Source organism: Podarcis filfolensis, assembly GCF_964270895.1.
Source record: "Podarcis filfolensis genome assembly, chromosome: 10".
Taxonomy (NCBI): Eukaryota; Metazoa; Chordata; class Lepidosauria; order Squamata; family Lacertidae; genus Podarcis; species Podarcis filfolensis.
Window position 1 is genome coordinate 8,838,559 of NC_139612.1, and position 26,359 is coordinate 8,864,917.

Here is a 26,359-nt window from a genome sequence, read left to right on the forward strand (position 1 = left end):
TGCAATGCATTACTCTAAAAGCACCTAAAGAGAACTCCAGAGATAACTGAACAAGGGAAATGAATTGGACCAAATCATGCTCACTTGACACATGGATGCTCTTGGGGGCCAATCCTTACAATATTTTTTGTATGCAGCCACCCAGGTATAAAAAGGGTGTGCCTCACATCAGCTGCTAATGGTGTATGCACGATGAAATCACAGCTTTTTGTAGCAAAGTACACAGACTCAGCTGCTTGCAAGGATCAGTCTCCTCCTTCTATCACTTTTGACAATAAAACTGACAGTTTAAATGAAAGTTGACCATTCACAACCGATATGAGATACGTGCCACACACGCCACCCACACTGCATGTTTCAACTAAACAGAGTCAGCCTTCACAATACGTTAATTTCCTAAATCAGGCAGCACATGAGACACTTTTCAGACTTCATCTTACAGATAGCTTACCTTCCATGCAGTAGTCTGGTGGTAAATTCAGACGTTCCGTGTCCCTTCATGATAGCCACAGCCACGCCCCCTCACTCCTTTCTAAGACTATGCAACCTTCTCAGATTATACCATAATCTTATAGTTATACAGTCATAATAATTAGGGGTGCATTGCAACAATCCGTGCTGATCTCCATTTATTACCTTCCAGCTAAATCTATTATTTTTAATGCATATACATGGATAAATGAAGTATATCTTCTTTCAGGAAGATTTAAACTGTGTTTTGCTTGACATTCCAGTTGAATGCAACAGGACACAAACACCAATCTCTTGAAATTGAAGTACCTTGTGTTTTCTGTGTTCTGAAATCCTTGTGTTTTCTGTGTTCAGAACTCTTGATGTCCTGCACACTTTCTCCAGATTGACCCTAGGAGCCCATCTTCAGTGACTCACTCACCTCCTTTCGTTCTGATTGACTCCAATCAGCACAAAGGGTGAGAAAACGACTTCTCAGTAGATAAACACTCCCCTTTCATGCTGCTTGGGCAGCTCCAAGACACTAGAGACAGAAACCCTGTTGAGAGAGACCCACCTCTATTCTCAAGGTCTAGAACAGAGGTGGGTAGATGGTCACTTAGAGATCTATTACTGGTTGAATTGATGTAGTTCAACAAGGGGTTCTAACTCCTGACTGTATGACAACAAGAGACTCTCACCCGACAAATGGGGCTATTTGGATGTAGATCTCTATTTACCGGTATATATGGATATCATCCCAGTGTATGTGGCTTGTGGGGTGCAGCTGGTAATTGGCTCCATCCTATCAGCTTTCGTTTTTCTTCCCCACCTCAGTATTTTCTTTGGTTTGTGGACCTCAAAATTCCAACAAAAAGCAAAGTATTTCCTGCAAGACTGAATTCAGGCCACACCTACACTAAAATGCTTGCTCACTTGGCAGAATTCTATGGGCCAAAACACCGAGAACTGGCTTTTAGCCTTGCAGCCATAAAGAGAGCACTTCAGAAATTGCAGTGTGACAGATGGTAAAGCACTAAGATGTTTTGTTTCATCTAGCGTCTAACGTCAACCGCAGTCACAGGTTTGTATAAAGTTTGCTCAAGACAAAAATGCACCATGTGTAAAAGTGCCCTAATGGAGCCTCCCTCTGCTTTAGCCATAATTACAGAAGCCCTGGATGCAAACTGAGGTATAAGTATATTTCCATTCATTCTCGGTGCAAAATCCTTACAAGAAAAGAGCTTTCAGAAAATGATTCTGTGTGTAGATAGTGACCCTGTGTTTTTGAAAATCACATTTATCAAATGCACGGCTGCTGAAGTTAACTTGGGAATTAATGACTACGTGGCACAAATTCACATGCCAAAGTGAGACTTCTCAGTGCAAATCTCTGAAGGATCACAATGTGCCTTTCTCATCTGAGCGCTGCATAAGTGCACCCACAATCAAAGGATTCCCATTTTCAGGGAGTCTCGGAACCCACTAAATCTGTCAAAACATTCCTTGCCTGAGCCCTTCAGCTGGTATGCCTTTGCTATTTGCCATCTCATCTCCTCAGCTGCCTGCTCCCGTCTGATAATAAACTGAGGAATGGATCTGAGTGCCACAACCAAAATTGAGCTCTCCTGAAATGCCACACGCCTGCCTGCTTTGTCTTGCTTGATGCAGATTGTGCTGGTTTTGTGAAACTTTTGCTTAGCTTAAAAACTGGCCAGGTTCTACCAGATGTGATGTTGGGGGAAATTGCACTGAAGGACAACTATGTACTGAAATTTAGGATATAATATATTAGGCTTTTCCACCCAATAAGGTATGGAATAACAATAAAATGCTTTTTTTAAAAAACCCACACACATCACTATTCTAACAAAGATTGAAACCAGGTTTAAGGGTTAGAGAATTCTCACTCATAGTCTCCAAACTAAACAAAGTTCTCAAAACTTCCCCAATTAGACACCTGAGTTTCTTCTGAGACAGACAGGATTCTCAGGCAACATAAAACCAGTGCTGCTCTAGCTCTCCAAAAGCGAAATCATTAGGACTGAGGGTCACTTCATTGACTGCCCTAAAATTGCAGGTTACTGAGCCAATTAGAACAACTCAGAAGTGAAAGACAGCCTGGAGAGTCACCTCTGCACTGTAATTTTGACCATTTAGGAGCTTACATTGCTGATAAAAGAAACCTAGTCTGAAAGATTCTTGTGACCTTGCCCTCTGGTGTGGGGTCCAATGGCATAATAATACAACTGATCTCTATGCACTAAAAAAATTAACTCCGAATGAGCCCGATGCTTGTGATTTCTGTTTTTAATCTTTTGATCAGCGGCCATGTTTTCCAAGGTATGAACTGTGAGCTACATGCAATCCTACCATGGCTTTCCTTCCACTCTGCCCAACTGAACTGTTTTGTGCCCTCTTCAACCTGCAACGGTTTTGAAATAAATGTGCAGCCAGCCAGCAGGAAGATAGTCGTTAGCAATGTTGCTGAAGTATGTAATTTTTTGATTTGGAATATGGACCATGGTGGCTCATAACGTTCAATGTGAAACAAGCATTATGAACCCAATTCTTCTCAAGATTTGAGTTTAATCTGAGCTAGAAAAGACCTCTATCCACCCACTTTTTAATGGATTTTTCAGATTTCACCATCCCCTCATTTACTTGACTTTTGCTGTGGTGGCGGCAGCAACAATGAGGAAGTGAAGTACCTCTCCCGCCACACTCACTCTACCTTCTTTGCCCTGCACTGCTGCAATGATGGTTCCAGAGGCAGGAACCATAAGGTAAAGGTAAAGGGACCCCTGACCATTATGTCCAGTAGTGGCCAAATCTGGGGTTGCGGCGCTCATCTCGCTTTACTGGCCGAGGGAGCCGGCGTACAGCTTCCGGGTCATGTGGCCAGCATGGACTAAGCTGCTTCTGGCGAACCAGAGCAGTGCACGGAAACGCCGTTTACCTATTTATCTACTTGCACTTTCGAACTGCTAGGTTGGCAGGAGCTGGGACCGAGTAACAGGAGCTCACCCCGTTGCGGGGATCCGAACCGCTGACCTTCTGATCAGCAAGCCCTAGGCTCTGTGGTTTAACCCACAATGCCACCCGCGTCCCGTAGGAACCATGGGAATGCGTTATTCTCAAGGAACCTTAGATTAGCATACCAGAATTCCAGGTGCCTGGCTAGGGAGCAGTGGCTGACCTGAGGTCACAAATTCCAGCAGCGCCCTGCACAACACCAAAATTTGCCCTCCTCGCCTTCCATTCTACATCGTAGCTGTGACACCCCCTAGTCTCCGCGCCCAGTGTGACAAAACGGGTTGAGCTGGTAGGGAGCAGAGGGAGTGGGGCCAGGGAGAGAAGGAAGAAGATGGAAGGAGGGGAAGAAAGTTCCTTCTGCTGTCCTTTCCACTGCTAAGCAGCAGCAGGAGCAAGGAGTTGGGTGGGAGAAGGCTCCTGCAGGAGGGAGCAGCAATAACAAATGAATTTAGAACTCTAGAGTATGGTTAATAGATTTTTTCCCCCAATTAATCTGGGGACACTTTTCAATTTCAGTAGGAATGATAGGATTTTGTCAGGGGACTGATTTATAAATCTGGGGACTGTCCCCGGAAACGGGGACGTCTGGTAACCTTACTCTAGAGCCCAATGAAGATTGCAGTAGCCCACTCGTCACTAGTAAGCATGGTAAGATAGCATTTCCTCTAGAATTAATTTCAGACAGGTCTCAGCTCTGCTTGGAGATAGTGGGGGGTTCAATTTGTGACCTTCTTTGCAGAAAGCAGAGCAGATGCTGTCCCATTGAGGTACAGCCTTTCCTTAAAACCTCACAGCAGTTTAGTGCAGTCGAGAATCACCAAAGGGTGGATGTTTTCTCATGATCGCTATATACTGAAGGGGTCGTGGGCAAGATCTGGCCTTTGTTTTATTCTGATATATTTATGCACATTCTAATGTTTAACATCAGGTAGTCCTTAAAGGGTCCGGAAAGATATTAAAATGAGAGGATGTGATCTGGCTTCCCCAGTTAACCCCTGTATTTGATGCTGCCTCTCCTTTAAAACTTGGTTAGCTAGTTAGTCCTGCCAGTCCTCTTAATTGTTCCCACTGCCGTCACTAGAGATCTTTTATCTTGTATTCATAGTATTTTCTGCTTTGATTTATCATTACAAAGAATCTGGTTACTTTCCTGCTAACTATCCCTAAATTACCAAACATTAAATAGTGCTATCTTTTACACAGTAATATATAGCACTCCTCCACATTTCACTCTGGAAAATAGTAACATTTCTCATTAGCATGATTCATTAGTTCTCATTTGCTGTTTTTCAGCCAGACTGTGAGGTTTTATAGGCAAACCTGTATTAATTGATTTCTTTGCGTGAAACACTGCATCCAGTGATTCATTATACCGTATTCGGGGTGATTTGTGGGTGGGGGGAGTTGATATTTTAAAAACTTTCCTGGCAACAAATTAGATTTACAAAGCCAATTGTGTATTCTGCTATACCTCGGGTTAAGTACTTAATTCGTTCTGGAGGTCTATACTTAACCTGAAACTGTTCTTAACCTGAAGCACCACTTTAGCTAATGGGGCCTCCTGCTGCCGCTGCGCCGCCAGAGCACAATTTCTGTTCTCATCCTGAAGCAAAGTTCTTAACCTGTCTGTAACCTGAAGCGTATGTAACCTGAAGCGTATGTAACCCGAGGTACCACTGTAAAACTATCTCCCCACAAAGGTGAGTCTTGCTCCTTCATTATGTGGCTTCCGTCAAGTGCTGAAGACACACATCTTTATGCTGGCCTCTGACACCTGAAATACTATGTTTTCTAGGACTTGTCTTGTTCTTTTGAATGTAATTTGTTTTAAACTGTTTTTAATACTGTATTTTTAAAATTGTTGTATCCCACCCTGGGACCTTGAGGTGAACAGCAGGTACGGGATGGAATAAATAATAATAAATAATTATAATTCTGTAAGGTCTGCAGAGAGTCAGATTGAAGCTGGCGGTCCAGATATTTTAGATCTGACTGGCTTCGGGTAAGGAAGGAGAATAAACATTTGCATGAAAGATATTTGTCTTTGACAGAGGTACACTTGATTAGTTTTGAATGGTTGCTATTTGTTATGTACTGAGTTGAATAGGATCGAAAAGGCCGCAGTCTGATTGGTCCTAGAACAATAGGGTCCAGAATGCAGCAGTCTGATTGGTCCACAGGAGCCACCCAATCCAGCTCCAGGTGGAAGTGGATCCGCAACCAGATTGGCCTACAGGTGAATCCCGGAATTAGCCAATCAGATGGGGCCCACTGTGTAAATAATGTATATAAAGCAGACATTCTGGGGGAACTTCCATTCCTCCTCACCACTATGAGCTGAATAAAGAGCATGAAATCCACTCTCGACTCCAAGCATATTTCACTATTATTTAAGGAAGGTGTGGGGAACCTATGGCCTCCAGATGTTTCCAACTACAACCTCCCTCTATAACTCAAAAACAACTTATCTGTCATAGTTCAAATGCCCTGTTTTTAAATCCATTTATTTAGAAACAGCATTATTACTTCCACTTCCTTGGAAGGTGTGGGTATTGTGGGGTTAGCAAGCGCATTCCCCACTCATGAAGCCAGTAAAGAGATTAAGCAATCAGGAGACAATTAAAGCCAATTAGAACAATTTTGCAGCTGTGAAAGGAGACCTTTTTGTTTCAGGGATTTTGTCCTTACAGCATACGTAATGAGAAGCTTATGACTAAGTAAAGACTTAAGGGGGAAAACAAGGCTGGAACACTAAAAATAGAACATTTTCCTAAATATTTATTTGTATCCCAATTCTAGAATATTGGTTTTTTAAAAAATAAAATAAAATATGGATGTGCACTTGAGAAAGTCATGTTTTCTCATTCCCTTAGTAGCTTAAATACAATAAAAGATCCTGTTTCTATCAAGCCAAAGCAACCAAATCTCCCTGAATATTTCTTTGCAAACCAAGTTCCATCTTAGCCACCCATTCAGCAGACCTAGGCCTGCTTCAACTCACCAGCATTAATGGGCTTAAGTGCATCTCACTGTGTTGGGACCCCAGCCATCTTGAACAATTTAAGGACTTGGGCTGCAATGCTGTTGTATCCATGCAAATCCTTTCGTCTCGGTGATTACATGAGTGCTTAAACCTGCTGAACCAAGTGTATGATTCCAGCAGTAACCTTTAAATAAAATATCTACTTAGCAGGGTAGGATAATGTTTCTATACAAACATTTCATTCGCTAACGACTTACTTTCATGCGGAACTGGGCTTATAAAAACATTGATGCTTCCATTTTCATCCACACTAATTTCGTTTCAGTGGCAATTATCACATGCAAATTTCAGATGTCAAGCTTAATGCTGACAATTGGAGCCTAACAGCTAAGTCTTCCAAACGCCTCACTAGTCCATGTGTGCCTTTCTTGAGAATATGCATATCGTTCCTTCCTATACTGAAACTGGGTGGTCCTATGCCTGACATGTAGGAAGAGTCTGAAACAATAGTGATTTCTGTATACTGAAGGTATATGTGCAAAAGAAAGATGTTAGTTTGTAAATTAAAAGGGGAAAATAATAATAAAAAGAAAAAAGAAAACACTGCCCTACAGTAGCTTCCAGGACCTACTGAATATTGACGGTATGGGGGGGGAGGGAGGGAACTGGCCTGCTTCGTTTGCAAGGCTCACCTGATATTATTATTTTTTTAGAAATATTTATTAAGATTTTACAAAAACAGATATACAAAAACACATAATAAAAAAGCAAAGAAATAAGAGTAAACACACAAAAAAATACAAAAAATTAAAAACAATTCTTTTTCATAATTTAAAACTCATTTGCTTGTTTCTTTGACTTCCTCACACCTCCCCTTCTTCTATTCCCATTTAAATAATCAAATCAGCAAATCCTTACCCTCTTTTGTTTATCTTATCTCTATAACTTAACATTTTATAGCTCAGTATTTTCATCCATTATCAATTCATTTTTGCATATTCTTATTAACTTTGTTACAAATACCACTTATTTCCAATCCAACATCATTTTAATTATGTTTTAACCTATTTATACCCTTTTTCCATATTCTTAAAGCATTACAGCTGGAAACCACTTAATTTCTATCCAACATCATTCTAACATTCATTAATTTTGCAATATTTCTGTAGATAGTCTTTAAATTTCTTCCAATCTTCTTCCACCGCCTCTGCTCCCTGGTCCCGGATTCTGCCAGTCATTTCTGCCAATCCCATATAGTCCATGCAAGGCTCACCTGATAACAACAACAACAGTCTTCAGTCTCATTGATCCAGTACTGCAGAACACTCTGCCAATCGAGTTTGAGCAGGAAGCTTCTGTTTCAACTTTTAGATGTCTGCTGAAAACTTTGCCATTCCATCAGGCCTATGCAGGCATCTAAGAATATATTTTTCCACAATACAGTAGTTAGCTAGTGTCTTGTTTTCAGGGCTGGCCCAAGAAACTTTGGCACCCGAGGCAAACCACAAAATTGTGCCTCCCCTACCAGGGAAGAATAGGGGAGTGAAGAACTACATCAGGACCAGGGGTGGGGAGAGGGAATAAAGATCAACAACAGAACAGTGGGTGGGAGAAGACAAGCAATGCCTCCTATTCACCAAGATGGTGGAGGAGTGCACTGCCCACTGCAGCAGTGGATGATGTGTTCCTTGGAGACTGAATCTGCCGCTCCCGGGGATCCTGCTGCCTTAAGTCACCTCACTTTGCCTCATGGGAGGGCCGGCTCTCTCTGTTTTTAACTTTTTATCTGCTTTTAATTGTACGGTTTTGTGTGCTGTTGTTGTAAACTGCTTAATTTTTATTTATTTTTAAGAATAAAGGTAAAGGGACCCCTGACCATTAGGTCCAGTCGTGGCCGACTCTGGGGTTGCGGCGCTCATCTTGCTTTATTGGCTGAGGGAGCCGGTGTACAGCTTCCGGGTCATGTGGCCAGCATGACTAATCCGCTTCTGGCGAACCAGAGCAGCGCACGGAAATGCTGTTTACCTTCCTGCTGGAGCGGTACCTATTTATCTACTTGCACTTTGACATGCTTTCGAACTGCTAGGTTGGCAGGAGCTGGCACCGAGCAACGGGAGCTCACCCTGTCGCGGGGATTCAAACCGCCAACCTTCTGATCGGCAAGTCCTAGGCTCTGTGGTTTAACTCACAGCGCCACCTGCATCCCTTTTTAAGAATAGAGGTCCATAATTTTTTTAATAAACAAATTGCCCTCCATTTGCAAAACCAGTCTGTACAATAATCCCTTTCTTGTATAGAAAGAACGCATAGTTAATACTTTTTCATCCACTTATATATATTTAAATTAATAGGAAAAACTTTTTGTGTAACTGGGAATTTTAAATTGCAAGGGATTATGAAATCCCCACATCTTTGTATTTGATGAACAAGTCACTGACAAAGCTTCAATCTTCTTTCCTCTTTAAATCAAGAAAAAGACTGACTTCACATTTCCCTCCCTCTAACTGCTTCCATCCCCTTAATTGAATTTCTCCCTCTCCTTTATTTCCATGCCATTACCCTTTGAAAGGAGCTGTATTAATAAAATGTAACATATATTTCTTGTGGAACAAACAAAATAAAAGCATGGGGGGAGAGCACAACAGAGGAGGTAAAGTAGTTTTGAGGTATTACTAAATGATATGTTATTTATAATTCACTGAGAGAATTGAGCAATAAGGCAGATGAATAAATGACATGCAACTCAATAAGAAAAACCAAACGCTATTCCCTTAATGGAATTAAGAGTATGGATGGATCTGAGCCAAGGCCCTTTTGGTTTTGCACAATATTAGTTTAATTAAAGGTGTGAGAGAGAATAATAACAATATTCAATTGCAGAGGTGCCCATTATGTGTCGTATTAAACCACAGAATAATTACCCTTTAAAGTGTGTTGCAAGCAGTGAAAACCAGAGAGGGAGCAATATGTAACATGCTAACATTATTACGCGGGTGGCGCTGTGGGTAAAACCTCAGTGGCTAGGACTTGCCGATCGCATGGTCGGCGGTTCGAATCCCCGCGGCGGGGTGAGCTCCCGTCTTTCGGTCCCAGCTCCTGCCCACCTAGCAGTTCGAAAGCACCCCTAAGTGCAAGTAGATAAATAGGTACCGCTTTATAGTAGGAAGGTAAACGGCGTTTCTGTGTGCTGCGCTGGTGCTGGCTCGCCAGAGCAGCTTCGTCACGCTGGCCACGTGACCCGGAAGTGTCTCCGGACAGCGCTGGCCCCCGGCCTCTTAAGTGAGATGGGCGCACAACCCTAGAGTCGGACACGACTGGCCCATACGGGCAGGGGTACCTTTACCTTTACCTTTAACATTATTACAACCCATTAGTTTTCTTTTAGCTTGTTCGCAAAGGCCAAATTCTCCTGCCTTCACTTATGCCAGGATCCTTAGTTCTAAGGAATGCAAAACGCTCTACAACCTGGGGCCTAACACTCCAGGTTCCTGGGGGCCCAGAGGGCCCCTTACCCCCTTGCTTTTGCACGCAAATCGCACTGCTTTCCATTCTTGGCCCCACTGTGTACCTTTTCTTCTCTACTTCTTTATGTTCTCAAATATTTCTATCCTACCTTCTTCTTCCTCACCTGTTGGTATTGCCTTTTTTTTTGGTCTTCCTCTCACCTTCTGCTTAATTTTGCTCTCTTCCATCTTAATATCACTTCTCTGTGACTCCTGCCCCCTCTTAATGTCAACTTGCCTGAAATAAAAATGGGACATGGAATCTGGGGTACATCAGCCTCAGAATCTATTATAGCTGGCAGACCTAATGTGGACTTCCAGACCGCTCTACCTGGCTCTTGGGATCATCACCATACCACAAACCCTCAACGGTCGTGCTCTGTGTACCCCCAACCACCACAGGTTATTTTACTTGGCTGGAATGCCCCTGGACAGTATCACTCATTTGCCTGGATGGAGGATAAGGTGGAAACATCTGACTTCTGCATAATTGGAGTACAGCCTACTGTACAAAGGTAAGACTCACATTTGTGGCTTTGCTGTGGCGCTGTGGGTTAAACCACAGAGCCTAGGGCTTGCCGATCAGAAGGTCGGGGGTTTGAATCCCCGCGACGGGGTGAGCTCCCGTTGCTCGGTCCCTGCTCCTGCCAACCTAGCAGTTCGAAAGCACATCAAAATGCAAGTAGATAAACAGGTACCGCTCCGGTGGGAAGGTAAACGGCGTTTCCGTGCACTGCTCTGGTTCGCCAGAAGCGGCTTATTCATGCTGGCCACATGACCCGGAAGCTGTATGCCGGCTCCCTCGGCCAATAAAGCGAGATGAGCACCGCAACCTCAGAGTCAGTCACGACTGGACCTAATGGTCAGGGGTCCCTTTACCTTTTTATTCCCAAAATGTATGGATAGGCACCCTCAAAAGAGCCCTTCCAACCTATGTTGCTTTCTCCAGTGAAAAGCAGGACTAGGACTAGAGGCCACATACGTAAGCCATTACTACCCTAGCAGCTAATGAAGATGAGGGAAAAGATGGCAAAATTCAGCTACTCTTGGAAACTTTCACGTTGCGAAACATCAGAGTCATTCTACAGGGTTTTGCAGGAGGATTCAACTCCCCATTCAATATTTTATGCAAAATCATGTAGGTGCCTAAATTCAAATGTAAAAAATGTATAAGTAGCATTTGAGGGTTTAAAACACACACACACACACACACACACAAAACAAAAAACAAAAAATAGTACAGTGGGAAGCTTGAGGTTCTGAAGCACAATTCTGCTATCAGTTGCCAGAACAGGGCTTCTGAACAGTAACTAAAGCTAATGCAAAATGGAGAGAAAAAAACTTCCATATATAGTATTGGAACTCTGCAATTCCATGTTTCTTTTCACTAAATAACAGTGCTATTTTTTTAGGAGTGCAAAGACTGAGTCACGAAAGTTGTCTTTTTCTTGAGATGTACTAATTAATGACCTACCAGGAAGAAAATGGGGGAGTGATCAATGTTTGCATCCTGTGGCAGTCAAGTTCAATTATACCCTGAAACTTGGAAGAAGCAATGTTAAAGGTAATTTATTCAGTGCTACACATTTCATTTATTTTACTTTGGGCAGGCTGTTTGTAAGTCATCTTTCCCTTCGCCTTGAAATCAGGGTGAATAATTGCCACATAGCCCAGGCATCCCACATTGTTCTGGCAGCACAGAAAAAGGACCTCCCACAGTGCCAGAGAAACTTTAGGTGGGGTGAATAGTATCATCCTGCCCTAGTTCAGAAGAGAATTTATGGTATTTGGGTTTGTAAAATCACACTTTTTATAGGTACGCTCCAGTTCTAATGTACTTGGTGTTTTGTTGAATCCAAAACAACATTGCTTACTGGCAGGCCAGGTAATCATTTATAAAGCTTTCTACGACATCAGTATCGTATCATGCTTGCGACAACTACTATTCAGCACTTAGAATCATAGAATTGTAGAGTTGGAAGGGACCACAAGGGTCATCCAGACCAACTCCCTGCAAAGCAGGAATCTTTTACCCAATATGGGACTCAAACCAACATCCCTGAGATTAAGAGTATCATGCTCGCCCAGCATCTCCAATACTGACCCACTGACCCCTCTGCTGGATTGAGACTCTCTTACACTACCTTTTCCTCTCCCCACTTCTTCTCTCTTGCCCCCCGATACTTCACACACTTAATGGTTTATGGGGTGCAATACTTGCCTTGCCCTGGGCACTGGCAACCCACCCTCCGCCATGAGTCTCAGATTCCCATAAAAATGTAGAACTTCATTCTTAGAGTTGGTCTACTTGTGGTTTAATGTCAGTTGACTTCTGAAGCTGCAGTCTAAGCCAGTGGTTGGCAGTGGTGGGGTTTGATAGACTGGCATAGTCGCTGCCATGCCCACAGCTCTGCAGCTTGCAGCAGCTTGGGGGGGGGGGTGATGAAGAAGAATGCAGCTTTGCAATGGCAGCTCCCAGGCCAGCACAGTGAAGCAGTCGAGCTTGGACCTGTCATCACGTGCCAATGGTAGGACTGGCAGTTAATTAAAATACGGCTTAAAATACAGCTTAAAATGCAGCCTCATTTTAGTAGTAGACCATAAATCAAGACCATACAGGGAGGAAACATCAGATATTCACCCAAGTCAGCTATCCATGCTGGTTCTACATGGGCCAGCAAAAAAGCCAAGGGAAAATTTATATACCAAATCCCATATAAGGGGCCAGAGTGAGTCTAAGCCAAAGGCCAGGTGGAACAGCTCCGTCATGCAGGCCCTGCGGAAAGATGTCAAATCCCACAGGGCCCTGGTCTCTTGTGACAAAGTGTTCCACCAAGTTGGGGCCAGGGCTGAAAAGGCCCTGGCCCTAGTTGAGACCAATCTAACCTCCTTGAGGCTCGGGACCTCCAAAGTGTTGTTATTTATGGACCTTAAGGTCATCCAGGAGAGGAGGTCCCATAGGTACGAGGGTCCTAGGCCGCATAGGGCTTTAAAGGTCAAAACCAGCACCTTAAACCTGACCCTGATGAGTCTATATAAAAACAAGTGAATTGTTTCTTCAGGAGCATGTCACAAACAGGAATGAAGCCACAATGGCTCCTCCTATCATTTGTTTCTACTCCTGACATCCCATGAAGTTCTGATGCTCTAATGTATTTGGCAACTAGCTGCTGACATTGCTGGAAGAAAGTATGAAACCTTTCTATAATTAACTGTTAAAGCAATCTATATCAGTTTAGCATTCCAGTTTTTAAATAAGCAAACCTAATGTGCTTCTAAATATTACAACAGACTGAGAAATCATTAAAAACAATTAAAGTATTTTAAGTATAAATGTAAGTACATTTATAAGTACATTAAACTGTAAGCCGTATTTTAGCTTAAATTCACATGCATCTCTTCCTCACAAATTAGATGGCTTTTCATTTTTATTGCTGGAATCATGCAGTTTTATGCTCAAATAAGAAAAAAACCCAAATCTTCCAAGTGAAATAGAGAATTTTAAGTTCTGCTGTAAATGTAATAGAACTTTCTTTCTGTAGTTTTGTTTTATTCAAGTTTATGGCAATGCTTGGAACTTTTGTTTCTTCCCAGATATGCTTGGGGTTACATCATTAACCAAATATCATATATTGGCAAAGGTTCCAAAGCCAAAAAAAGTCAATAGTGAAGCAAACTCTCATTGGATAATCTATCATAAAACCAAGTCAGAGAAACCCAAGCTGATTTTGAAAATACTTGTGAACAGTTCTTACTGATATATTAATAATTCCTAAGTGAAACATGGATTGATGAAAAGCATATGTATCCTTGGCTGCAGTGGTTTGGATACTGAACAGCTGGAGTTCAAGTGAGTTTTAATTTCACCATCCCTTATTAACAAATAGTTTGTATCGCAGTGTAAACTTCATCTCCGAGTTCAGCTTTTTAAAATACTCTTTTGCAGGCTGGCTTACTCATGAAAGGTTTAAGACAGGGATGGTTAACCTTTTGTGCCTCTGGGCAGATATGAAAACCAGAGAAGCTATCACTGGCTCCACAACTAAACACAAACTGCAACCATTCTATTGTCTCCAACAGAATGCTTCTCCCAAGCCTTATTCCATGGAGACAGAGGACGATGTGGGCATCAAGAGGGTGTCTCTATACCAACGGATGCTACCTTGGCTTAGGGGAAGAGCTTGCAGCTTCAAATTGATTCTTTGGTGGCCAACTCTTAGAACTGCAGCTAAGGGTGCTCTGATGAGCTTGCAAGACAGTGCATGTCCTGATTCCCTGCCCCCATGCGGTTCGAAAGCATGCCAGTGCAAGTAGATAAATAGGTACCACTGTGGCGGGAAGGTATATGGCATTTCCATGCGCTCTGGTTTCCGTCACAGTGTTCCGTTGTGCCAGAAGCAGTTTAGTCATGCTGGCCTCATGAGCCAGAAAGCTGTCTGTGGACAAAGGCCGGCTCCCTCTGCCTGAAAGCAAGATGAGCACCACAACCCCATAGTTGCCTTTGACTGGACTTTACTGTCCAGGGGTCCTTTACCTGGAAGCCGCCCAGAGTGGCTGGGGAAACCCAGCCAGATGGGCGGGGTACAAATAATAAATTATTATTATTATTATTATTATATACCTTTTCTTTTTTTTTTACGTTTTGCTCCTTGCACAGGCATATTTAATTGTTCATAAAACAGCTGGTCGTAGAAGTGCTATTGAATAATAAGTACATGTGGTACAAAAACATGTTTATGTTTTTACGGATTAGTATACTCCTGCCGACCTAACAGTTTGAAAGCACATCAAAGTGCAAGTAGATAAATAGGTACCACTCTGGCGGGAAGGTAAACGGTGTTTCCGTGTGCTGCTCTGGTTCGCCAGAAGTGGCTTAGTCATGCTGGCCACATGACCTGGAAGCTGTACAGTGGCTCCCTTGGCCAATAAAGCGAGATGAGCGCCGCAACCCACGAGTCGGCCACAAGTGGACCTAATGGTCAGGGGTCCCTTTACCCTTTACCTTTATCCCAGTGCTGAAACTAAGGGTGTTTAGCCAGGAATTGTGCTCAGGATGAAGCCCCCAGAGGGTGCTATTGACTCTCTCAACCCATCAGCCAATCCACGATAAGCCTGGACTGCCCAGCCACTCCCTCTATAACTCCAAAGTGGTTTTGCTTTTGTCTTCGTTAGCTCATCCAACCTTGCCCGAGACAGACGCCCCTTCCTTCTTTCTCCTCTCACCTTGCCTATTCCAAAAGGAAGAGTCCCCTCTGCCTGTGGGATGCCCAGGACAGCTGTGTTGGGCTGCCCCTCCCTCCCGCATGTGCCTCTGCGCTCCTTTGTAGTGGGCAGTTCCCTTTGTCCCTCCAGGGCTCCCCAGCTGGGGCAGCTGTTCCCCCGCCCCCTGAACATGGCCGCTCTGATCTGCAAGTCTTTGAAGAGACATGAGAAGCTTCTTTTGCACAATCCGGTGATAAACTTGTCAATTTGTGTGTTTGCTTTTTCACAATTCAGATCTTAGTCCCCCTGCTGCTTCTTGTGGGGTAGGGTGGGGAGAAGAGGGAAATTAGACGCGAAGAACTAAAAGCAGACAGAGAAGCAAATAACTTTGTGCTGTGGAAAAAGGAGTGAGGCAATTTCTTATCCTACTAGGATAAGTAGGATTTGCAGTGTTAACATATATGCATATTTACTCATGAGTTCAGAAGTAAACCCTGGTGACTAGTGCAATGCCTATGCATGCTCTACTCAGAAGTAAGAATCGCCGAGTTCAAGAATAAGCTGTAGCGAGTTCAAGTTGCCACTGTTTATAATGGGCACGATGTCAAAGTGGTGTAGTGGTTAAGAGCGATGGACTCGTAATCTGGTGAACCGGGTTCGCATCCCTGCTCCTCCACATGCAGCTGCTGGGTGACCTTGGGTCAGTCACACTTCTTTGAAGTCTCTCAGCCCCTCTCACCTCACAGAGTGTTTGTTGTGGGGGAGGAAGGGAAAGGAGAATGTTAGCCGCTTTGAGACTCCTTCGGGTAGTGATAAAGCGGGATATCAAATCCAAACTCTTCTTCTTCTTCTCAGAAGCCAAATATTGGAAGAGAGCAAAGATGTGTGTAGAAACATGCATACCCCATGCATGTATGTATGTGCCGAACTGAGTCTTTGACCTGGGTGAAAGAAAGCCTAGTTTCACCACTGAAGCATGCTGCAAACTAGCCCTGTGTTCTGCTTGTTGTTCTAACCAAACAATGGCAACACTGGGTTTCTGCTTCTTAAACATTGGCAAAGAGGGTTAGGGATGAGCGTTAATCTCGAAGTTTTCCACCGTGCCCTTTGGTACAATGGATTTCAGAAGTGGTCATTACTGTTCAGAGCAAGCAGCTGTCTGTTTATTCTAGTGTGTTACCCTAAAAGGGTTTCCATCTCCAGCGTCAAATGGTTTTACACTACCATGAGATCCAACTGTGCAACAGCGATGTTGCCAGAGAAAGTACTGTGCTTAAAAGCTTTAGAGAAGAATGACTTTTAGTCTGGAATGCAAAATTCATGAATGTTAGCAGAGCTTAGAAAGCAGAAGAGAATCATCTATATTGCATTATGCTTGTGGCAATGAAGCCTGTGGTCTGATTGGCTGAACTGCTAATGGTGGCTCAGAATCTTTGTTCTTGACGGAATTGAACAACCTGCTGTCCAGATTCTGTGGTGGAAGGGGAAATTGTTAGTTTGGCTGGGACTGGAACCTGACCTCACAATGGATGGCCGAGGACTGAAATGAAGCCCTAGGAGGCAGGGAGACTAAGGAAAAGGGACCTTAGAGGCAATGACACTCAAGGAATGGTGTTTAAGAAATATAGCAATAAACGGAACATAAAGGAAATGTAGGAAGTAAATGAAGTTTAAGGAAAAGAGGAGATAAGAAACTGAGGCATGAAGCTGCTAATAAGAGGGGAAGTGAAGAAATTTTATAACACTGGGGCTGTCTGCTGTGGCAGGGAGCGAAGAATGATAAGGAGGCTAGTCAAGAAACAAAGAGGTTAAAGGAAGCAGGACCAATTAGGCAGTAGTCTGAAAAACAGGGACCTAGGAAACAAGGGATGATGAAGAGAACTGGAAAGTTGGACTGGAGCTGTGTACTACTGGCAGGGAGGAAGTGAGCAGATGGAGAGGGGAGCCGAGGAGGTCATAGGATTGCCAGAGTAGTCTGAAATTCTGCCAGTTGTGGCTTTCATTGTAGAATTGTGGCATTCCCAAGAGTAATGTGGCGAAAGAAGCAGTGTGGTGATGGAGAGGCTGTATTTCACACTGATTTGAACTAATCAACTCATTTTTTAACTGCAGGTCCCAAATTTCAAACTGAATGTACGCATGTATGTATATTGTCATGTGTGAATGACTGCATTTGACGTTCTCTCATATAAACATGAATATGGTGCAGAAAGCAGAACCAAGCCACTTTGAAATCAAGTGCATGTTCTGGCTGATGTAGGTGTCAGGGCATCTTCATATATACTACTAAAAAGCACCTCTGACTCTCAAATTTGTTAATACGTACCAAGTGCATCTGCCATTAATGGGCTAATCACTAGTTACATGTAAAATGTCCTTTCATATGAATTACAGACACCGAATTTCACAAAATAAAAGGAGATCTGGAGGAGAGATGGAAGTAGGTGGGGGCAGCAATGGAAGCTAAAAAGATGGGATAAATAAGAGAAACAGGTGGTTCCCAGAAGAGACCTGAAGGCACATGAACTGCTGAAACAAATTGGGAGTAGCAATGACTCCTGATTCATGTGGCTGTATGGCATATGGGGTATGAGCTTTAAGGATGATAGGCAGGATGGAATGTGGAGTGTTCCTGTACACTGTTCCAGCCAGAATATTCTATAATATTCCACTGTATTCCTGCCCCCACAAACGCAGCTTTCCATTTTCCCTCCCCAACATCATTCCATGCCCACTGAGTATGCTCAGCCCTCATTATACGCTCTGAGGGAGGTTCTATTTTAGGGTCCCCCCCACCCCGCTGTCTAAAGTTCCCCCTAGCCTGCCAATTCCTTCCCTCTTTTGCAAGGATGGTATCATTTTGGCTACATAGGGACCAACAAACGGTTCTGAACTTTTTATTTCAGGCAAATCTCACGAAGTGGTTTACATAGAAATATCAAAACTATAATAAAGCAGCAAAGACAAGAAAGTAAATAAAAAAACCAGATTCTCTCCTCCCATAGCAAGATAGTTCCTGAGAAGAACTCTGACGGTGCCTGGGGGAGGAAAAGGCCACTTCAGCTGAACATTGGGATCCAGGCTGCTCTGTCTTCTGGTTGTTCTTGCTAAAAATGTCAAGACAAACGCTAGTGCTAAAAGAGGCATCTCTTTTCTGCTTCTTCACAAATGCATATTGAATGGACCCAAGTAGTAAAACTGATCAGTTGTAGTTAGCGCTTCATTCCATATTATGAAGATTGTATATACCAAGCATTTCCATGAAGGAACTTCAGAAGCCAAGGGAACAAGTGAAGCCCTGTAACAAAATGTTGCAGTGTATCCCATGCATTTATGTGTGTTATCTGAGGCTATGGCTGATGTGGATGGAAAAAGTTGTTGTTGTTGTTGCTGCTGCTGCTGTTGTTTTTTAAAAAAAGTTAGCTCAAAGACAGGAATCCCTGCTCTCAGCAGAGCTCTACCTACCACAGGGGTATAACTACACAGCAGAATTGCTTAATATAATTCTCTTTTAATGTGGGGATAAAAGCAAAAGATAACCTGGCAGAAGCGTAAGCTACTTGTTTTAGCCCAACTTGCATGTCCAAAGTGTTTGGACAACACTGCAGGACTACCTTAACTTCTCTCCACTACAACCCATTCCAACTTGCAATTTGAGAACAATGAACTGCATTTCCTTAGGAATTTGCATTACCAGGGTTATTTTTTTAAATGATTCACACTAATAACTGTGTTAGAGCAGAGTTAAACACCTCTCTAGTTTTCTTGGTCTACGTTACCATTTAGGATTTCCCCACTCATTTTTCTGAGTATTGCCGGGGGGGGGGTGTCAGTGAAAAATAGCATCACAGTGTGAACCAGGAATTGACCTCTCAACCACTCAATATTCTGTGTTGGTTGGTTATCATGGGGCTGCAGATTATTTTTGTACTTATGCATACCTCAGGGTTAAACCCCTCCCCTTCCGTTTTGGCTACCTAAGAATGACCATGGGAAGACGGACTAGCATGATTATTAAATACTTCATCTAATAGCGACAGTGAGGCAGCAATCCTATGAACACATTCAGCAAAGCAAACTCTGTGTGTGATCTTATTTTCAAATGCAGATGAACAGAAATAATTTATCAGATTTCTGTAGTAGGCTGTTACCCCTTCAAACCTTGAATAGGCTATAAGGCTCAATAAATAAAACAGGAGCAAGCAATTTTGGCTACATTCCTGTGCCCACTTACCACTGAAGTCAATGGGACAGACTTCTGAATAGACGTGTATGGGGTACTGTATTACTTGTGAAAATGGTCTTATTAATTCCAGCAGGCTCTGAAGTTGGTAACTATTGGGCTTGGGAATGGACGTGCTTTTCTGGACACCAGCACCATAAATATTGTTCAGGAAAAACAGGAGCAACTGCGTGGCATTTCAGAATTCAGTGGTGCCGTTAGGGCATTTTTGGATTTAAAAGCACATTACTTCACTTACTTCAAAACGTGGAAACCCATTCCTGCTGTGCTTGCCCTTCCCGTCTGCTGAATGGGCCTGTGTTCTGTTCTGACGGCTCCTCTGTTTACATTTGGGGCGCGTCTCCTGAATAGATGCGGTGTGTGTGACGAAAACGGACGGCCTCCTTCCTTTCCTATCCCAGCGCTTTCGGGAAAGCGATGCAGCACATTTTGTCTTTGGCAAGCAGCAGAGGAATTCCCACTGTCGATCCTGCCGCTCTCTGTTGTGCAAGCCACCCCCGCGCCGTCGTTTCTACACTCGTCCCCTGGGCCTGGCTGAACTCTCTGGGGTTATTGCGTCACACTGTTTCAGACGTCCCCGTGTTCCCTCTTTGCTAAAAGGCAGAGAAAAGCCATCCCTTTACCATCAATGATGACTTGAATCCGGTTTTGCTGTATCTCGCACACACGCGATGCCCCTCTCCGCCCCCGTCTCATTTGGAAGCTACTCTGGTAACAACGATGCCGACAACTTCATGAGAATGCATTTGCTCTTTAACGTGCTATTTCTATACTTTTTCTAAATTAACGTGAGATGACTCACGCATTAGGAGGTGGGGAGGAGAGCCTGCTTTTTTTCTCGGGCTAGCCCATGTTACTGTTCTGTTGTGCAATCTTTTACTGCGCTGATGCCAACTCCCCTTCATAAAGGGGGGGAATTGCACAAAAACTCCCGCGATCTGTCGGAATTTCCGCTGCGATTCCATTGACACGTGAAACAATTTCGCAACCCTCTTCGTAATGGGGGGGAGGGGAATCGTGCATTTATTCCAAAGGGCATTTCCTGCCAAGCTGTTGGGTTCCGGCGTATCCGGCCCAAACACAAGCCAGTCCCGCGCAATGCAATCCTACACGTGTCTACTCGGAAGTAAGCGCCCCGAGGTTCAGTGGGACTTGGGAGTATAGCGCTGATCCCTGATTTTTCGTGGGCAGCGCAGCAGCTGCTACTGCGGGTGGGGGACACGGGACACGTGCGTGGCGGTGAGCTCTCGCAGATGCGTGTACGACGCGTGTCTGCACGCGGAAGGCATCTACAGACGCGCGCTGAAACTCTGACGGGAAGAAATGACCGTGGCCAGTTTTAAGGTGTCACCCTCGTCGCGAACTTTAGACCTCCAACTCCTCTCTTCTTACCCAAATGCATTTATTCATCCTACCCAAAAAAAACCACCCCATTCCCACGCACAAATGGTAAGGCAGGTTCTGGGTTCGAATCAAACCCTGCTTCCGTTTTCGCTCGGGCTTAGGGTTCCTCTTCTCTACCGCCAAGCCTTCCTCCGAGGGGAACCAAAGCAGGGCGTCTCTAGATCTCCGGCTAAAGCGCTCCACAGCCCAGTCAACACGCACGTGTGAGCGCAGCTCGCGGGGACAGACCGAGGAGCGAAGCGTGGTGCGCGCGAAAGCGCAGGACTGCAAGCCTAGCTACTACAACACGGAGGAGAGCCGGCGGGCAGGCGAAATAAAGACTCGTCGTTATTTCGCTGAGGCGAAATTTCTGTCAGGCGCGGAAGAGAACAAACTCCCCGCGCTTCTCTTCCTTTCTTCAGCGCGGATGTTTTTAGGGCGCCCTTTCGCCTGCCTTGCTCGTGCCAGGCACCGGAAAACACAATGTGGAACTTTACGGGGAAGTGGCGGCGGCGGCGGCTTCTCCTCCTCCTCCTCCTCGCATGAGGAAAACAAACCTCGCGCCGCCCTCGGGGACCGTTAGGAGGAACTCCCGGTTCCAACGGTCACCGTGAGGGGGGGGGGCTGGGGGTGTCACGCGCGACAACCCCCCCGACAGTGACGTCACACACAAAAACCACACTCTCACACACACACTCCCCGGCGCGCGCGCGCTCTCTTCCCGCTCGCTCGCTCGCTTCCCGTCAGTCGGCAGTCGGCGTTCCTCGTCTCCCGCCCGCTCCCTCAGAGCCGCTTCGCTCGGCCCCTCCGGTCCCCTCCCTCCGGCTTCTCCGCCCTGCCTCGCCTCGCCTCGCCCTGCCCGGGAAATTCCGTTAGCGCCACCTCCTTCCCCGCCTTTCTTCGTCTTCTTTTTTTGTTGCCCCATGTTCGGTCCGGACAAACTCTTGGGGCAGCTGTCCAAGCTGGACAGATACGGGAACATGGCGTCCGTGGGGGATTTTAACCCGCTCAGCGCTAGCGTCCCGGCTACCCGAGTGGAGGTGTCGGTGTCCTGCAGGTGAGGGGAGATAAACAAAGATTTTTTTTGGGGGGGGGGGTGGCTGTGTCTCTGTGGATATTCGTCGTGGTTTCCTCGGGGGAAGTGGAAGGGTCGGAGCGCGTGAGGGAAAACGCTGCTGTTTGAGGCGTGGGCGGACGAACGTGTGAATGGGAACCTATGGTTTAGTCTCGTGTTGTTGACCCCCCCTCCCCCCCCCTTGGCGGGAAGTGCGAGTGTGTGGGAGCGAAAGGCGTGTCGGTGGGGGAGGCGAGATCCCTCCCTGCCGTGGTGCCCCCCTGGATGTGGAATTCCCCCATGGCACGTAGGGAAGGAGCGCCGACACGTTTCTCTCCTCCTACCCCCCCCCCCCCGGCTTCCGTGTTTGGAAATCACGCTGCCCCACGAGCACCCCGCAGGATTTTGGCTTGTCTCCTCCGTGCAATACGGGGGGAAGCGTGGGTGCCTGCGATGAACAGCGGCTCTGCGTTGTGCCCGTGGCCCCTGAAACGGACCACGACGAAAACAGTCCGCTTCAAATAAACATGGATCGCGACAGTAATTAAGGACAACATCCCTCTTGCAGAGGGTTGGGCTAGATGACCCTCGGAGCACTTCGCAATTCTGTGATTCTTACTTGCTCTGGGAGTAGAAGGCTATCACATCTTGATCTACCTGTGGCACCTTCCCCTCCAGAAAAGGGTTATTATATTTCCTTAGTGCGACACACACATGCACTGTGATGAAAAGTTGTGTCCTGTCTTTCCTCTGTGCAATTATGTGGCAAAGGAAAATGAAGACGCCAGCATAATATTTACCTTCGCTGGATGTGGTAAGGCTAAGCTGTAACTTCTTGTTCTACCTGAGGTGGCACTTGCCTTGGTGCCATATATCCTCCCCTGTTGATGATGTAGGTGTTAGACTTGCAGTGGGTGTGTAATTCCTTTGCGTTCTAGACCAGAAATTCCTTTTTCTGTTGGTGGTGTTCTCTATGTAACTCGGGCAAGAAACTGTTCTGCCTGTCTTCCCCCATAATTTTATTTAACCAGGCTTGCTCTTCCTTGGGTGTAAGACAAGATCACATTAGGAGGCAGCTCTGTACCTCTTCACCACAGTATTTCCTAGAGGTGCGTGAAATGTAGAATTTCCATTGGTGATCTCCTGGCTTCGGATGGGATGACAATTCCCATCTCTTTGTAGTGGATCAATGTGGAAAATCCCTTTTCTTTTCTGAATAAAGTGAATAGGATAAGGATCTGAAACATATCTGCCTCTGCAGACAACCCCCTTCCCCCCACCCCATGCTCAGAAGATAAAAAACTAGGTTTCTTTTTCCCCAGTCTGAATGAGATTAAAAAAGAGGGACCGTATTTTTCCTTGTGCTGGAGTGAATTGAGGAAGATGATGGAATTAGTGTTTGCTTTTCTTCATGCACTAGCCCCATGTGATTTATTTGCAGTGCTCTTTTGCATAATTTGTGAGCTTGCTAAAGAGCTTCCTGCTCTTGTTTTGGTAATGGGTCAGTTGAGAATTTGTAAATCAGGGTACAAGAAGACTGAATGCTATCTGTTACAGTAAGAAGTAAATTGCAGGGAAATGTTTACTGGATTATCTCAGTGCAAACATGAGAAGTGTATTGTATGCTCCTGATACTTACTTCTGGAGACAGATTTCTTAATCACATTTATCCTGAAGTAATTGGTTTGAAATCTTGTTAAGGAGCAGGCCATTCAAACAGCTTTCTCCACACCCACCCATATCCTTTTTCCTGTAGCCAAAAATGAAATGTTAGCCCTTTAAAATACAGTTATTGTGGCATTTCAGGCAAGAGAATAGTTGAATCAAAATACTATTGAAATCGAAATTGTTAGTGCATATTATGAAGTCAGCATCCTTTGTCTTTTATGGTTGCCTCTTTTTTATTTTAATGGGAATCTTTACAGAGTCTCCTATCTTGGAGCTCAAACAAAGATTCGTAACTTATTTCTCATATAACTCTTTTAATTGAAGAATATGTAAATTATTCATGTTCAGAAACATGGAAAATTCTTTTGGCTTTTATTTTTTTCTTGAATGATTATGCCTGGAGTGCAATTCATTTATAGCTTCTATACCTTTTCAAAGGCCTTCATCAAGAAAATCAGATGAAACGGAGTAGTCCTTTCTTATTCAGGAGTATTTTCTAGGTTTCGTAGCATTTATTTTTGAATGTTTAATGATAAAATAAACCAGGAGCTTTGTGTGTTGGTTTGCAATACAGAGGTATATTTGTCATGTCACCAAAAATAGTTAAAGACCAGTATCAAATGTTGGCAAAACATGGTGTGATCTGGTTTTTACTAGTTCTTTGGAGGAGAGTTGTCATGGAAGTCCTGGTGAAAGGCAACAGTCTCTTGTCTCTTTCTTTTCATGGTTGCATTTCCGCGAAAACATAATTTGATGTTCTTTAAAAATCACTCCCCCACCAAGCCTGCTTCTATAGATGTAATTTGTTTAGATTTAGAATCATGGCACTGGGAGAAAATTGAAATTCATCTGTGTCTTATACAACATTAACCCAGAATGAATACCACCTCCTATACACAGCTGCAATCACCAACTCAAGGTTAGGATTCTGTTTTCACCTGTAGCTGATTTTTTAGGTTGAAAGCTACATTTTTTACCCATTGGTATCTTGCTTGTAAGTACAAGGTATTTTCTGCTTTACATAGTCCCTACAACGCAGGCCTCCCTGCAAATGTGTCTTGAAAACTCTTCCATGCCAGACTGCCTTTCCTTGGCAATGTCTATGCCACTGAATCAGACTCCCTGCTTCCGTCAACATTTTTTTTACTTCACAGTATACGTTAATGTATCTCATCTCATGCTAACTGTGAAACACTTAAAATACATAAATTTGACAGTTTTCAAACTGCACTGGCTCCCGGTAGAGTACAGAGTCAGATTTAAGATGCTGCTTTTGACCTTTAAAGCCCTTCACGGCCTAGGACCCTCGTACCTACGGGATCGCCTCTCCCGGTATGCCCCACGGAGAGCCTCAAGGTCCATAAATAGCAACACCCTAGTGGTCCCGGGCCCTAAGGAAGTTAGATTGGCTTCAACCAGAGCCAGGGCCTTTTCAACTCTGGCTCCAGCCTGGTGGAACGCTCTGCCTCATGAGACCAGGGCCCTGCAGGATCTGATTTCTTTCCGCAGGGCCTGCAAGACAGAGTTGTTCCGCCTGGCCTTTGGCTTGGAGCCAATTTGATTCCCTCCCTCTCTTTCTTTTTTCCTTTCCTTCTCCTCCTGCGATGAGGCTACATTTTAATATTTTAATGTTTCAATATTTTAATGTTGTATTTTAATTTTGTTTTTAAGTTGTAATCATTCAACTTGTTTTTATTATTGCTTGTAAGCCGCTCTGAGCCCGGCCTTGGCTGGGGAGGGCGGGGTATAAATAAAAATTATTATTATTAGTAGTAGTAGTAGTAGTATTAAGAGAACTTAATATAGATCAGTTCTCTTGAGTATGTGTCTCTAGTATACGGTAACTCCTGTACTCTGGCAGCTTCCACCATGTTTGATACCTCTAACAGACTGGTCCATGCATAAGGAGAAAACAGGAGGTACTACAGTATTATAATAAATAAGCATAGGTGCTTCCAGGATTAGGAAGATTTGTAGGGAACTTGACTCAAATATTAGAAACCAAGCAAACAGCCCATCCTTCAGAAGATAGGAGTTACCGGTCCTTTACCATTACTGTACCTTTTACCTGTACCAAATCCCAGAGTGATTGTTTAGATCTAAGTTCATAAGTTATCTGCCTGTATTTAGTTTTATTATATCTGCTGCCACTTTCTGTGGATACTTTATTGTGACTTTAAGTTTTGTTGGCCTTAATACAGTACTGCTGAAACAGACATGACAGAGGAAATCAGTGAAGATCTCCCAATACTTTGTTTGGAATGAACTGCTATATTCTGATGTAGTCTAAAAGTGATTTAGCACTCTCAGTGGTGAACCTTGAATAAGCAGATATTTCAGATTTATTACCAAGTATACATGGAAAGTAACAGGGAACAAGTAACAGGGGAAAGTGGATCCATTTAAGTAGCCTGAACTGTCTAGTTCTTTGATAATAAAAGTCCATAATAAGAACCTCCATGTAAATTTCTGATTAGCTACGTTGGCCATTTATATCAGAGATGCAGCTTCTTTTACCATTGATACAAAAACCAATCTGTGAAGATTGATTTTTACTGGTCTCAGACAGTGGTGTGGGGGCCCCAGAAGGACAAAATTCTGAAGGGCACAACCAGGTGCTCCCACAACAGGCTCCCTCATCAAGGCCATGTGGCTGAGCTGCTGCCACAGTCCAGAGATGTGTGGAGGCAAGCTGCACCCAGGCTGGGCCTTTGGGGTTGGGGCAGCAGTGGTGCCTCCCTGTGTCTGTGAAAGGGACGCCTGAGCACATGCCCCACCCTGGGCCGGCCAAGAGGCGAGGTTGGGCTGGCTCTCACGTGGTCACACGTGCTCCCGCA

The 26,359-nt window shown here is 44.3% G+C and overlaps 1 protein-coding gene and 1 long non-coding RNA gene across 9 annotated transcripts in view; one reads left to right on the plus strand and one right to left on the minus strand.

The window, feature by feature from the left end:
- Positions 1-18,055: 18,055 nt before the first annotated feature.
- On the minus strand, positions 18,056-21,470 carry LOC310744246. 3 transcript variants are annotated; one of them, XR_014539434.1, is made up of 3 exons: positions 21,017-21,432; positions 19,656-20,003; positions 18,056-18,472 (listed from the first exon to the last, which is right to left on the minus strand). It is a non-coding gene; the product is annotated as an uncharacterized lncRNA (long non-coding RNA). The 3 variants fall into 3 exon arrangements; XR_014539435.1 differs by lacking the exon at positions 18,056-18,472 and having other exon boundaries at positions 19,061-20,003; positions 21,293-21,470; XR_014539436.1 differs by lacking the exon at positions 18,056-18,472 and having other exon boundaries at positions 19,061-20,003; positions 21,017-21,470.
- A 32-nt stretch (positions 21,471-21,502) lies between these two features.
- CPNE8 (copine 8) overlaps positions 21,503-26,359 on the plus strand; it is a 56,619-nt gene continuing 51,762 nt past the window's right edge. For 3 of the 6 annotated variants that reach the window (XM_083575205.1, XM_083575206.1, XM_083575210.1), the window contains exon 1: positions 21,503-21,857. In XM_083575205.1, coding sequence (XP_083431331.1) covers positions 21,724-21,857 — 134 coding nt within the window. In that variant the 5' untranslated portion in view covers positions 21,503-21,723. Of the gene's footprint in view, positions 21,858-22,146; positions 22,252-26,359 lie in introns of those variants that run through there. The other 3 variants (XM_083575209.1, XR_014539394.1, XM_083575208.1) reach the window with 3 other exon arrangements.